Source organism: Rutidosis leptorrhynchoides, chromosome 11 (assembly GCF_046630445.1).
Source record: "Rutidosis leptorrhynchoides isolate AG116_Rl617_1_P2 chromosome 11, CSIRO_AGI_Rlap_v1, whole genome shotgun sequence".
NCBI lineage: Eukaryota > Viridiplantae > Streptophyta > Magnoliopsida > Asterales > Asteraceae > Rutidosis > Rutidosis leptorrhynchoides.
The window spans coordinates 282,763,718-282,779,959 of record NC_092343.1 but is presented as its reverse complement, the minus strand read 5'-3'; the positions used below and the strand labels follow the sequence as shown (position 1 = coordinate 282,779,959).

General features: G+C 31.1%; 1 protein-coding gene across 1 annotated transcript; it reads right to left on the bottom strand.

Moving 5' to 3' along the window:
• Window positions 1-255: 255 nt before the first annotated feature.
• On the bottom strand, window positions 256-1,941 carry LOC139877405 (uncharacterized). Its single transcript, XM_071864825.1, has 2 exons — window positions 1,477-1,941; window positions 256-706 (listed from the first exon to the last, which is right to left on the bottom strand). Exons 1-2 carry the CDS (start codon window positions 1,916-1,918, stop codon window positions 627-629), a joined length of 522 nt encoding a protein of 173 aa, XP_071720926.1. The 5' UTR covers window positions 1,919-1,941; the 3' UTR covers window positions 256-626.
• Between the last annotated feature and the right edge of the window lie 14,301 nt (window positions 1,942-16,242).

The window sequence follows — 16,242 nt, the reverse complement described above, 5'->3', positions numbered from 1 at the left end:
TTTTTTTTTTTTTATTATTACCTTGATTAGTGACTTGTGTTTGCTTAGATAAACCTTGATTATACGGAGCACTTCGTGCTGATAACGTGTTATAATTCAGTAGGCTTATAACTACCTTTAGTGGTTTAAACTTACTATAGATATTATAGTAATGCAAGAGTAAGAAACGAAAGGAGGAGAAGTACTTGAAGTATGTGTTCAAAAATGATGTGATCTTCATTCTTACATTCAACACTTATTTATACTACTTGATTACTGTACAAAATATTGTCACCATATATCAACTTGCAAATTTGTCTTTGACTTTTATGGAAGCATTAAATTGTTAGCCATATACCTTAACTCATATGATCATAACAATTCACCAAATATATGAGAATGAGATAGAATCATAGAAACATGTACACCATCAATCAAGGATCTTGTTTTCTTGTTCAAATTAACAATTTACAAAACTACGAAAACAAATTGATCATCATGCTGTACCCAGATCATAGTAACCATTTTGATAATAATCCTTTCAGTGTCATCGTCTCCAGTTGGTTTCCAAATGGAGTCAACGGTCAAACACTTGATTAACTCCACCACCATAATATACAAGTTAACATTTTGTATTGTGTTCAATTTCAGCTGCATAATTTGACTGTGCATGCAACTGCTTGTGCCCAAAATTTCAGTCTTGCTTTCACATCTTCAGGGTCATCACCTGCACATATATATTGGATTAAACCTTAAGTCAACTTTTATTACATTAACATTTACTACTCCGTATTATTATGATTATGAATTTAATTATAATAATTATAATTATAAGTAAGTTCATCTTTTTCTTCTTAAAGACAAACCCACTTACCCACACACTTGACACGAATATATGCATGCTTACTACAAGCTTTTAACCCCTAACCTCTTAGTCGAAAGAATTTAGTAATTACTAGAGTTCTTGCTATAAGCCCTTTAGTAATATAAATAAGTTCATTGAAAACCATATAATGAAATCTTATTTCGGCATGAGTTAATTATAAAATAACAATAATAACGTATTGACTTGTATATCATAAATTATAAGTAATACAATATAGGTTTTTTTTTTTTTTTTTTTTGGAAGTATAAACTACTTTTAATAGTAATACTAACTAAAATATTACAGGACAAATTATCACGATGAAAAAAATAAGTAGCGTGTACATTTAAATTAGGCAAAAGACACAATATGTAACCAAATTCATAATTTTACCAATCAATCAAGTAACTAACTAAACTAAGCCCATTTATTATTTATTATACATATATTGCAAGCCATGTTCCAAACTAATTCAAAAAGTTGATGGCATTTTTAATTTGTATAAATAAATAACTCTATATATAAGCAAGTTTCACTTTGTAAATAAAAACTTGTGATCAATTATTACAAATATTTAGATGAATTGATTTCTACAACATAAATTCTTATCATCTTTTTTACAAAATACTCACCAGGACTAGAAATTTTCCAATTAGCTGTACCAATATAAGCCGGCGGTTGGGACGACGACTCACTCACCGGCGACTTTTGTTGATCATCAATAAACTTCTGGCTCATAGAATAACACAATTCCAAAGCCGGCAAAGTATTACAAAGCTCAGGAATTTCGTCATAACTAAAACCAAACCCCAAATCCAAACACCCTTTAAGTTCTTCAAGATCATCATCAGTCAAACTTTTAGCTCTGACCAATTCTTCTTCATCACATGTCTCCACATACCCTTCAAGAAATACTTGATTTTTTATCCGATTAATTTGTGGGTTTTGCCAAGAATCCACAATCTTGAAGAACCCAGATCCTGATATGTCCTGATTTAATGATTTTTGAATTGGGTTCTGTGAATCTTGAAATGTGGATTTTGAAAATTTTGAATTTGATTTGTTGGTCTCCATTATTATTTTATTTTTCTTTTTTTTCTTCTGGAGAGGTTGTTTGGAAATGAGTTGAGGTTGGGTTTTAAAGATGATGTTTAGTATGACGTGTAAGGATTTATGTATTTTGTGGAATTACTACTTTACCCTTTTGGGGTTTAGATGTTTCTAGAAATTTAGTGTTTTTGGAAGAGATGGTGTACACTCAACTCGGTTTGTTTTTGGAAGAGATGTGGTGTACACTCAACTCGAGTGGTAGCGAGTACGTGTTTGTTAGTTTGAATGGAGTGTTGGTTTCGTTTTCTCGGTTGTTTACACCAAAATATTAAAACGATATATTTTTTTATTTTTTCTTCGAACTGCAATATAATATAATAAAAGGCTAACAAGATGCTTAAGTCAAAAAGAAACAAAACATAGATATGAGACAACAAAAAGATACAAAAACAAAAACCAATAGAGAATTATAATAGATTACGAAAGCATGTGGTCCACGTGGGTGCCAATTTAGACCTTGCCCGAAGCCAAGCGAAAGACGATAATCTAATGTTGTCAAATAAGTCTCTTTCCTTGATATAATCGTTTTCGTGAAGAGTGTCGTTTCGAAATCTCTATAACCACTAAAGAATAGAAGTAACAATACAATAAATACGAACTTTCCTTGACAAATAGGCGTTTGTGGTTTCCACCCATTTGAAGAATTCTTCAACAGTTATGAAAGAGTTTGGCCAAGCTATTGACGTACAAATTCTGATTCGTCTCAAAACCAATTTTGCTATTTGACAAGTGATAAACGTGCGGTCCGTTGAATCTCCACGAACACTACATGACGGACAAAGAATAGATAAAACGATGTATTCGTACCACCCATATTTATCGCTCGGTATTTATTATTTAATGTTATAAATTAATTGTTTATATTCATAATTAACCCAAATTAAATAAATTTCATTTATACTCCTAATATATTTATGGAAGACAAAAAAAATATGTAAAAAGTGAAATGTAAAACTGTAAAATACATAAAAAGTGGTCATTCCGTTCCAATTTAACTGTCTCGAGACAAAAAACACACAGTATAAGAAAATGCCATAAAAATATTGTAATACCTCGTCCCACATAGATTTGTGTAAGAAAGATAGAGTCCCTTATAAGGTAACTCACATCCTTACGAGACACAACGCGTTTTGGGGCAACAAGCACAGTAGATCCCGTCAGAACTCTGCAGTTAAGCGTGCTCGAGCGGGAGTAGTACTAGGATGGGTGACCTCCTGTGGTCACCAAGAAAAAGCAGTGCGCCTACGGGCAAAGCGGACAATATTGTGGTCGTGGTAAGGCGGGATGTTAAAGATAGTATCAGAGCACTAGCCTCTCGGGGTGTGACGGGCACTCGGCTCGTGCATCTCCTGAGGTATAGATCCTGGCTATCAATTTGTTTCGGCCTGACGAGGACGTCAGGATTCTAAGTGGGGGAGTTTGTAATACCACGTCCCACGTCGATTTGTGTAAGAAAGTTTGAGTCCCTTATAAAGTAACTTTCATCCTTACTAGACAAAACGCATTTTGGGGCTACAAGCACAGCAGATCCCGTCAGAACTCTGTGGGGCTACAAGCACAGCAGATCCCGTCAGAACTCTGTAGTTAAGCGTGCTTGAGCGGGAGTAGTACTAGGATGGGTGACCTCCTGGAAGGCCTCGTGTGGTCGCCAAGAAAAAGTCGTGCGCGTGCGGGTAAAGCGGACAATGTTGTGATCGCGGTAAGGCGGGATGTTACAGATGATATCAGAGCACTAGCCTTTCGGGGTGTGACGGGCACTCGACTCGTGCATCTCCTGAAGTATATATCCTGGCTATCAATTTGTTTCGGCCTGACGAGGATGTCAGGATTCTAAGTGTGGGAGTTTGTAATACCCCGTCCCACATAGATTTGTGTAAGAAAGATAGAGTCGCTTATAAGGTAACTCTCATCCTTACCAGACACAACGCGTTTTGGGGCTACACGAACAGCAGATACCGTCAGAACTCTGCAGTTAAGCATGCTCGAGCAGGAGTAGTACTAAGATGGGTGACCTCCTGGGAAGGCCTCGTGTGGTCACCAAGAAAAGTCGTGCGCCTACGGGCAAAGCGAACAATATTGTGGTCGTGGTAAGGCGGGATGTTACAAATATTGTACTCTTTTATCACTTTTCAGTTTTATCCTTGTTTTTTGCTTTCTCCTCATTCTTTTCTTATATGGTGGTGAAAAATTAATTGTGACATTCTAAAATGAAATATTGAACAATACATTAGAGACGGGGAAGTACAATGTATTGATTATATTTCTAAAGCTATGGTTTTTGTTCTTGGACAATTAATTTGTTCTTGCATAAAAACTAGAACTTATATAAAAACTCTTGAACTATCATCGTATAAATGAAGCTACGAAACGATTATAATCAAAGGTACCAAAACCGCACAACGAAACCAATACTAACATCAAAAGCCACCACAATAAACCAAGTGCTAAACATGACCTACACTAACCAAAAGAACACTACATCCGAAAACTCAAGGATAAACACCACCACCTCTCGACACAAAAATGCAACACGATATAAAGAGAAAGAACCAAAACAAAAAACACCCACGATCGACATCTCGCAAACAAGTTAAATCCCATGTTCTTTAAACTTTCTCAACTCCTCCCAATGAACATTTTTGATCTTAGGCTTTCTTTTTGTCTTTGTTTTTATCTTTGGACCCGCACTCGACCAACGATGATCCAAAGTCTTCGCCTCTAAGTTGCACTACCAAAGTACCAACCTTGTCATTTCACTACCGAACCTCTAATGCCACCTTTTAGAATGCATTCAGACCCATCAACATTCCAAATGAGCCTTAAGGCCCACAGTGGTATCTACTCCACCCTCAGCCCCAACAACCAACATAGCCACCTTGGAGTCTACATTTGAATGGGCCTCAGTCGGCACGTATTTTAGGCGTAGGAAAGGAATATCAAATCTGTAGGATTAATTTCTGGACCGTCTTCAACCTCCTGTACATGACTCCTTCGTGAAGAGAACTAAACCTTGATCGAACCAACTTTAAAACCATGTCTATTCATGCCAACATGTTAAGTAGAGTAATGGTTTTCATAAATCGTCGATGTCGTAGCCCTGGCAAGAGAGTTGATACAGTAACTACATCATTGTTAACCACATTATACATCATTGTTAACCACATTATTGGCATGAACACACGAAAACACCCCATTATCATTAACCTCGACATTATTAAGCACATTCAAAATTGACTCGTTAGAAGATTTAACAAAAGCTGGTGCAAAAGCATCCTTCTCCAGTCTCTCAACGATCGGCACGTGTGCGACCCTATTAACTCAACTGTGACCTTTAGCTAACGAATTCGAGACTAAATTTTCCGGAACAAGTTCATGCAAATGCTTCACACACTTGGTTTCGATGAAAGCAAACGAGGACTCGGTACTTAATAAAGAAGTCAAAGAGCAAGCCACCTTTAAAACTGCACCAACTCGGCTAACAACAATATCGGCTGAAACAAATTTGGACAGAATACCCCGCCATTCGAACCAAACATAACGTATGTAAGCATCAGCCTTAGAAGAAAGGTCACCACCATCTCTGTAATACCCCATAAATTTTAGACTATAACTTTGATAATATTTAAGATATATGTTTTGATATGGATAATAATTTATAAGTAAGATTACATTTTATCTTAAGTTTAATATAAATAATTCTATCCTAAGCTTGTTTAATAATAAAGTTTACATATGCTAAATATTGATTATTTTGTCACATGATTAATTAATTTGAAAGTCTTATACTTTTAATAAATTTTAAGTCTAAAACTTTCCTCATTGTATTCTTTTTGTCATAAGTTTAAAACTCTAGATAACTAGATACATTTTATGATTGAACCTTGCATCTTATAAATGTCTATATTCATAAGGAGACCTTTGGATACACTTTTATTATACCTTAGTAGTAACTTTTGTAACTTATAAACTTAATTATCATTAAATCTCAAGTAATGATCTTATAAATATATGCATACCTGAAAGACATACGTGAGTTTTAGAAGTAATATTTCATATTTCTCTAGCCTAATAATCCTACACATTTCACTCTCCAAATGTTAAGTGTTTGATTAATTTGAAAGAAAGACAATGTTTTTTTGGTGTTTAAGTATTAAGGTAATTCTTCTAACTTTTGTTCCATAATATTAAGAGTGTGTTATCAATTTATGAGCTCTAAATATTTTAAATACAACCACATTAAAAATCATGTAAAGCTTGTATTAACATTTTATACTTTTGGTGATTAAACTACAACAATATAATGGATTTTAATCAAGCTTATAACTTTGTAATGATAAGAATAATCACATAAAAATCATATGATAATACTAATAAAATAAATAATATTACATACTCCATACTTGAATGTGTTATGTGATCATAATTGTATATTTGTTAGATTTGTTCGGTCATCACATTCGTTTGGTGGATTCTTTCGTCTTTGGAATTTCGTTTTTCGAGATAAGGTACGGATATTCTAGGTGGTTCTAGGATCATTTTGGTAAAATCTTTCCTCTCAAATCTTTATTTCGAATTGTGTATAAAAATCATTGGTATGACATGCTTATTTGAAAATTCGTTATGTGTGCTAGTCTATATATTAAGTTATGATTTTCCTTATTTTGATGTACTAACGAGGTTACTAATTATGTTTGTAGATTGAGGAACTAATAATATTTTAGTATTTGGAAATTATGTCAAAAGCGTGTCTCAAAAACCACAACCAATTTAGACCCGAAATCAGCCCCGAGAATGTCACGAAACTGTCCCGAAATCAGCCCCGAACAGCTGCTATTTCAGCCCTAAAAATAGCCCGTAACTGCCTCGAAACAGTCCCGATAAATGTCAGAAACACCCCGGTAAAGAACGTGTGTTTGTGTGACGAGTGGTACGGTGATTCGTATCTAGTGTCCCTTATTCCATGTGGCTTTACATGTCACGTTAAGTTATGTATAAGTTGAGTTATTCAGCAAAAGGGCTCTAAAAGTATGTAAATGACTAGCAGCAAAAGTTAAACCAAATGGTTGTGTTGACACGAGAATTTAAAATAAAACAACATATCATGTTATTAAACATTCTAAGTATGTAGTCAAACGTGAAATATTTTGATTCACTATATTAATTCTTATTAGACATATTGATGTGATAAATTCGATCTTTAAATTTTACAACAAAACTGGCTAATAAATATTATCACAATACGGGCAACTGGTCCCGATCGTACAGAAATAGATACTGACAAGTAAAGTTCGTTTCACAGGGAGGAGTGTATTTTTGAATTTAACTACAATTAATTAAATTTGAAAAAGGGGATTTTTACCGTTAAACGACCGGTTTGTGAATTTAGTTTTCTATTTATTATATTAACAACTGAGGGCAATTAAAAGGCTAAAAAGATAAAACAATAAATTTTATTCTATGCAGTAGAAAGGTAAATATAAAATAACAGATAGTGAATAGTAAATATAATTAACTAAAAAGAGATAGAAATATAATAAAAAGATATTATGTTTATCAAGACTTCGTGAATCGTAATATATGACAATTTTACTTTTTTACCCTGGGTTAATTTCCTTTATACCAGGAATATTTGATAAGTGTACCTGGAGTTCTCCAGCGCATGCCTATAGTCAAAATTTCAAGACGCGAGTATCCTCGTCGCCTTAGACCTCGTGACTATAGTTAAATATTTCAACTAATTAAAGACTTAAACTATGACGCGGTTTTTACTTCTGTCAACAATTACTCCAGTTATCACTGCGTATAATCCACCCCTATTTCATCTAGTCCTTAAATGTTAACTCGTTCCCGTATCCGGTTAAACGCAAAAATATTAATATATATAAATAATCCGTTCCCGTATCCCGGCAAACGTATATGATTATTTATACATATAGCAAATTGTAAATATGTGTATTAAATTAATGAGTTATCACTCTATTAAACAAATACCATATTCATTAATAGTCAATAATCTAATGTTCACAAGTGTCATTCTTTTGCTTAAACAATAATTATAGTACAAATTTAATTAACCCTTTCTATTATTTTTAGTCAACCATCACGATTACTTTTTCTAAATAAACATAATATAAATTTAGCTACGGAATATGGAACAAAGGTAAAAGATACAACTTACAACTATCTTCACTTTTATTATCTTCAAACGATTGAAATTTGAAATAAAAATACCCGTGCAATACCCTTTGCAATACAAACTTACTACTAAATAGAAATAAAAAAATTGAAATTGAAATAATATGTGTGAATGTGTGTGTTGTGCCAGGGAGGTCAACTCCCCTGCCTCTTTTGAGAACTTCTACGGGAGTGTAAATACAGCATAAATATATTAGAGAGGGAATATGAGTGTAGTGTGTTTTTATGTGTGGTGTGTTTTTTTATGTGATAATACTCCTCATCTTTTCTTTTTCTATACTCTGTTTACTCTTATTTTTTTTAACTTTCATTCATTCATTCATTCATTCATTATTATTATTATTATTATTATTATTATTATTATTATTATTATTATTATTATTATTATTATTATTATTATTATTATTATTATTATTATTATTATTATTATTATTATTATTATTATTCAAACGTGCAAAATTGTTACAACTTGTCTGGAGGCTAGCTTTGATCTCTTGTACATTGTGTTTGTTGACTTGTACATCTTCGTCTTTAACTGATTTCTTGACATAATTTTCACCTTGAAGCTTCATTTACATTCTCGACTTATTTAGACATTTACAACTTGAAAATGAAACAATTACAACTAAAAACTTATTATTCTGGACTGATATTGCGACTAGAAATGTGTACGTTTTTAGCAATATCAAATATCTCCACACTTAAACATTGATTGTCCTCAAGCAATAATGAACTTTTAATACATCGAAATAATACAATAAACTTCACTCGAATCACACTTTTATACATAAATACAAACATAGAATTTTGTTGTTTTTTTTCTTTTTTTCTATTTTTTATCTTTTTTTTTCATTTTTTTTCATTTTTTGTCGTTTTTTCTTCCTTTTTCATTTTTTTTGTGTCGACTATATACATCAAAACTTCAGAACGGTGGTTTGAGCAATGATCGAACATTTTGTACAAGGAGCTACCCACCAAGGTGGATAAACTCGTTTCAGACTTGTTGAAAGGTGGGTGTGCCATCCACAGTTATCCTCGTGTTCAGGACAACGACATTACATTCATTGTACCGAAGTCGGCTACTCTGGTGACTCTAGAGCAGGGTGTACAATGAAAGGAGTGTAGAGACCCGTCCTAACCCATCCGGACGAAGTCCATATCAATTATAAATGATTCATAATAGTTGATTACATCGCGAGGAACTTGACCTCTATATGATACATTTTACAAACATTGCATTCGTTTTTAAAAGACAAACTTGCTTTACATCGAAAGTTGATGGCATGCATATCATTTCATAATATATCCAACTATAATTGACTAAATAATAATCTTGATGAACTCAATGACTCAAATGCAACGTCTTTTGAAATATGTCATGAATGACTCCAAGTAATATCCTTAAGATGAGCAAATGCACAGCGGAAGATTTCTTTCATACCTGAGAATAAGCATGCTTTAAAGTGTCAACCAAAAGGTTGGTGAGTTCATTAGTTTATCATAACAATCAATTCAATATTTTAATAGACCACAAGATTTCATAATTCAATACACATCCCATACATAGAGATAAAAATCATTCATATGAATTAAACACCTGGTAACCGACATTCACAATATGCATATAAGAATATCCCCATCATTCCGGGATCCTCCTTCAGACATGATATAAATTTCGAAGTACTAAAGCATCCGGTACTTTGGATGGGGCTTGTTGGGCCCGATAGATCTATCTTTAAGATTCGCGTCAATTAGGGTGTCTGTTCCCTAATTCTTAGATTACCAGACTAAAAAGGGGCATATTCGGTTTAATAATGCAACCATAGAATGTAGTTTCGATTACTTGTGTCTATTTCGTAAAACAGTTATAAAAGTTGCGCATGTATTCTCAGCCCAAAAATGTAAAGGGTAAAAAGGCAAATGAAACTCACCTAATGTATTTTGTAGTAAAAATACATATGACTATATTGAACAATGCGGGGTTAGCCTTCGATTCACGAACCTATATCATTTGTATGTTTATTAATATTCATAATAGTAATTGAACACATTTATATATAAATGTATTAGGTATATCCTTTTTATGTTAATAATATATATATGTTTTTATATGTTCATTTTGTATATAAATATATTAAAGTTTGTTATATTATGTGTGTTAAATATATATATTTGTGTAATTCATTTGTTTATCAAAACAGTAGTTCTAATTTTACTAAGTTAATATTAGTAAACATAATTATTATAACTTTAATAATATACTTGTGTTAATAATAACTCTATTAGTGATAATAGCAACGATATTAATATTAATATTTGTAAAAATATCAATTTTACTGTTTATGATCGATATGATATTAATGATGTATTAATAACAATAATAATAACTTTATTATAATGATAATATTAATATTAATAATAATAATGATATTATTAATAATGGTACTTTTGTCTAATAATAATAATAATAGTAATACTACTAATTACAAAAATAATATTATTACTAATATTAGTGAAAATAATAATAACTTGTATTATTTTTGTGGTAACAATAATAATAATAATAACCCTAATCACAATTATAATAATATTAGTAGTCTTAAAATGATAATTTAATAGTAAGAATAGTATTAATAATACTTGTAGTGATAATAATAATATTTGTTATCTCACTTATTATGATACTAATAATAATTGTTATAATACTTATAATAATAATAATAATAATAATAATAATAATAATAATAATAATAATAATAATAACAATAACATTAATCGTAGTAATGACATTAATAACAATAATAATAATAATTAATATAATAATAATAATAATAATAATAATAATAATAATAATAATAATAATAATAATAATAATAATAATAATAATAATAATAATAATAATAATAATGGAAATGATAAAAAAAAAAATGAACTACCTTTCATGAGAAAATTGTTAGAAAAACAATACTCCATTAGAGTCTCGAACCCTGGACCTCTCGTAACCCGAAACACTCCTCAAACCATTTCTCCGCGATCACTTTTCTATTTATATTGTGATTTTAATTTTATTTAACACGATTTACGTTTTCATCTTCTACAAAAAATTCAAACGACCAGACACCATAACCAAATCGATCCATAACACCAAATATCGTTTGATTTATTATTGAAACTGAAACGTATAATTATAATTTTAGTTAACAGATACAAACAACAAAAATTATTAAAAAAAAATAAAGAAACAGAATTAGCTGTACGCGAAAAAAATAAAAAATAAAACTCAAACATCAAAATCAAATTTTAGAACGTTTTGTACAAAGATTACAACAAGAAAAAGGTTTAAAATCCTTTTAAGAAACTCTCTGAATCTTCAATTTAACCTTAAACATAACAATGAATTTGAATTATACCAAGAACCGTTTGTTTGACTTTTGAAAATTAAATCTTTGACTTCAAAATTAAACCTTGTTTTCACGAATTAAGATTTGAAAGTTTGCAGATATTTTGAGTACACGAATCCTAACACGACTACAATTCCAGTTTTTGATATTTGATACTAAATTGAAGCTTTTGAATCTAACCTTCGCGTACAGAGTACTTGCTTCTTCTTTTTAAAAAAATTTGTATAATTTGTGCAGATTGCAGTTATCAGTAATTGGTATTCATAAAATGGTGAAACACTAGAATGTTTTTTGGTTAATGGACTAATTCAGTTATTTTATATTGATATCGACAGTTTTCTCACAAGAAAAGAGAGAATAAATAAATAAATAAAAATAATTAAAAACTGATATGGACTCTCAACTTCTTTTGTCTGTAATTGATACCTAGATTCGATGTTAAATAATTCAAAGACAGAAACAAGGATTTAGAATAGTATGAAGGCGATGCAAAACAGAAAGTTGACTCTGTATCCTATTTTTACTTATATTTAATATTTAATAATTAGTAAATATAAATAAATATATTAATAATAATATTGTTAGTAAAAAGAAAAAAAAATATATACAGATATTGAGAGGACAGATTTGCTGATACATATATGTTTTTATTAAATAATATTAAAAAATAATAATAATAATAATACTAATTATAATAATAATAATAATAATAATAATAATAATAACATTAATTATAATAATAGTTAGTAATAATTCTTACAACTAAAAATAACTATTAATAACACTCTTAAATATGATATTATTAATGATAATAATAATAATTTGTATTATCTTTATAATAGTATTTATAATAATAATGATTTTAATAATAATGGAAGTAGTAATAATATAATTGTCATTACTATTATATTTTTAACTTGTTATTATATCATATATTATATTTGTAAATATGCATATATTAATAATGCTTTATGCATATAATTGTTATATATCTAATTACTATATTATTTCATAATAGAAATAGATATTATAAATTTCAGCACATAATATTTATATATATACACATTTATTTACAAACAATTGTTCGTGAATCGTCAAGCAAATTCAAAGGGTAATTAATTGTATGAACATAGTTCCAAAACTTACGAGACTCACCATCACAAACTTTGCTTATCGTGTCTAAATTGTATAAGATTAAGTTTAAATTTGATCAGAAATTTCCAGGTCAGCACAAGGAGGGTCGCGGTTAAAGTCTCACGTGACTTAGTACGGGTTTCCCGTGTTCTAGATTTGGCCCTAAGTGGCTCTCGTATTTTAGTTTTAGCCCTAAAAGGCTCTAAAGTATACGAAAAATCGTTTTTTATGATTAAAACGTTTTCTCGGTCAAGCCGAGTCTTCCCACAGAACCTAACATCATAGTGATGTTGGTTAGAAAATAATGTAGGTTAGGAATATGGAACATTACGTCCAAATATCATCGGTGAGCCATGAGTTTGCGCACCTCAATCTATTAAGGTATATATAAGTTGACCGCAGTCAACAAAGACGCGTTTGATTGTTACGGAGATCTTCCATCTGGGGATCTGATTAATCTACTTAAGTAGTGTCATGGTGCCTCTCCATTGTGCGAGACAGATCCAACTCATAGTTAGGATAAGTCTGACCACTAAGACCCTGTTTGATGCTGAGGTTCGTGGAAATTTCCAGCTGATTTTAGAGAAAACTTTTCAAGATTTTTCATAGACTCTACAGCCGGTCTGGACAACGACTTCCAGACCTAAATCAGAGAAACACGTTTCTTTTTCGGAAGACTTTACTTCCTATAAGGATGGAGTCGAGCCATCCTGAAGACTCAATTGTTTTAGTTTCACAATTTAATGGGTAAAACAAATTTATACAACCCAAAGCAAAAGTACCTGCAGTAAACTTCGCACAAACATGTGATAACAGTTCATATATATTGACAAATCTCCCCACACTTGACTTTTTTCTTGAATCTTTTTAACCCTGATTTAATCAAATAAATTCACAAATTTAGTTGTTTCTCAATTTATGCACTTTTCGAGGTTACGATAATTTCGCTTTTAACACCTAGTTTTATCATTCATAAATATATTAAACAAGATTTGAATTCATTTAGTTAAAATTTTTAAACTTTTTCACAAAATTTAGAAAATAAGCAAAGTGTATAAACCCGAGAGAATTTATACTTCCTCCCTGCACTTGAGATCATGCAATGCCCTCACTTACAAAAAATCAGACTACAACGATAAATTTGAGAGGACAAATAGTGAGAAAAAGAGTTAAAACCTCTTTGGCTTAAAGCCGAAGATCATGGACCGATGGCTGATGGCCATTCCTCAATTGCCATCACATGTAAGTTTCATCAAGATAGGTGCTTTTGCTGAAGAAAGTGTCTTTACCCTTATTCATCGTGCATGTTTATTAACGAGTTATGCATTTTACTTGAACCTCGAATTTTAACGTTAAGTGGGGTTAAACTTCCCCACACTTATCGGGCGACATGTGAAGTCGATAGAAATAGTTCCACGAATTAGAATAGTGAGCCAGTTATTTACATCTCGGGTGGTATAAAATATATCAATGAGTTTAAACTTTTATTTTAAAAAGTTTAAACCCCCCCAGAGTGTTACTATCTAATTCTCTTTTAAGTGCAGCTTTTAGAATATGGATGCGTCTATTTTTTGGTTCTTGGTCAAATGGATCGTCATACACCGATGTCCATCTACATGTGTCTTTAGGGTGTACAATTCCTAACTCCTCCTCCTCCGATTCATTCTTGGGATCAAAGTTTTCACCTCTTTCACCCAATTGGGTGAAATCTAAGGTATAAATATCTATTACAGCTCGTAATTCATCTTTGGTAGATGACTCATCCATTGAGAATATTGGCTTGGAAGGTTGTGGAATGGTAAATTTCGGGATCGAAGCAAATTCTTCTTCTTTAACGCTCTTTATCGGTCTCACCATTTTGATCTCAGGAGTAAACTTTTCACCGTTATCGTCTTCCCATGAGTGCCAATTTGTCACCCGTTCTTCTTTTTCATCCATATATGGATCAATGATGTTATTAGTTGAGGCTAATGGGTTGTCATGTTGTGGAATCGGTAAAACTGAATAAAAAGTATCATCGGAATAATTGGTGATTTCGAAGCTCTCGAATTCATCAAAACCTGATGATATGATGTTTTCATGCGCATGACCCCTCAGATCAACAAGTGTGTTGTCTGATAGAGTTTTAGATTGCCAATTCACAAATTCTCTCATCCATTGATTTTGAATGTTAAGTTCTTCAAGTTTGATTTCCATAAAATCAATAAAAATTTTAGACGGATAAGTTTTCCTTTTTTCTGGTTGTTGAACTCTGAGATGTTCCTGCAGATACTCCCAAGTTGAGCTGCTCCCATTATAATCATTCCATGTCGATTCCATGGGGGCATCATTCTCCATAGGAATGTAATAATAACATTCTCATGTTAAATGACAATCTCCACAAATTTCACAACCAGTTTTTGTTTCGTCATTCGTGCTTCAAGACCGGCCAAATGAATTTTCATCAACACCCGTTTGTATTTAGTGTTTTAATTCATTTTGGAAGTCAGAAAGAGTTTCCAAGATATTTTCAAGATTTTCCATAATACACTTATGACCAAATTTTAGCTACTATCTTAAAGTCAAAATATAAAAGATGTAAAATAATAATAATAATAATAATAATAATAATAATAATAATAATAATAATAATAATAATAATAATAATAATAATAAAAATAATAATAAATAATAACTAAAAGTAATTAAAAACTTAAATAGCACTACTTCCCCAGCAGCGGGGCCAAAAAGTTGATGTGATAAATCCGACCTTAAATTTTACAACAAAACTGGCTAATAAATATTATCACACTACGGGCAACTGGTCCCGATCGTGCAGAAATAGATACTGACAAGTCAAGTTCGTTCCACAGGGAGGAGTGTATTTATGAATTTAACTAAAATTAATTAAATTTGAAAAAGGGGGTTTTTACCGTTTAACGACCGGTTTGTCAATTTAGTTTTCTATTTATTATATTAAAAACTAAGGGCAATTAAAAGGCTAAAAAGATAAAACAGTAAATTTTATTCTATGCTGTAGAAAGGTAAATATAAAATAACAGACAATGAATAGTAAATAAAATTAACTAAAAAGAGATAGAAATATAATAAAAATCTATTATGTTTATCTAGATTTCGTGAATCGTAATATATGACAATTTTACTTTTTTACCCTGGGTTAATTTCCTTTATACCTGGAATATTTGATAAGTGTATCTGGAGTTCTCCAGCGCATGCCTATAGTCAAAATTTCAAGACGCGTGTATCCTCGTTTCCTTAGACCTCGTGACTATAGTAAAATATTTCAACTAATTAAAGACTTAAACTGTGATGCGGTTTTCACTTCTGTCAATAATTACACCAGTTATCACTGCGTATAATCCACCCATGTTTCAGCTAGTTCATTAAATGTTAACTTGTTCCCGTATTCTGGTTAAATGCACAAATATTAATATATATAAATAATCCGTTCTCGTATCCGGGCAAACGTATATGATTATTTATACATATAGCAAATTGTAAATATGTGTATTAAATTAATGAGTTATCACTCTATTAAACAAATACCATATTCATTAA

What these genes read in the sequence shown, in the direction of transcription:
- LOC139877405 (XM_071864825.1), bottom strand. Translation starts at nt 1,918, where the DNA reads ATGGAGACCAACAAATCAAATTCAAAATTTTCAAAATCCACATTTCAA. An exon ending in TTGGAAAATTTCTAGTCCTG is followed by an intron (nt 707 to 1,476) that starts GTGAGTATTTTG and finishes ATATATGTGCAG; the next exon opens with GTGATGACCCTGAAGATGTG.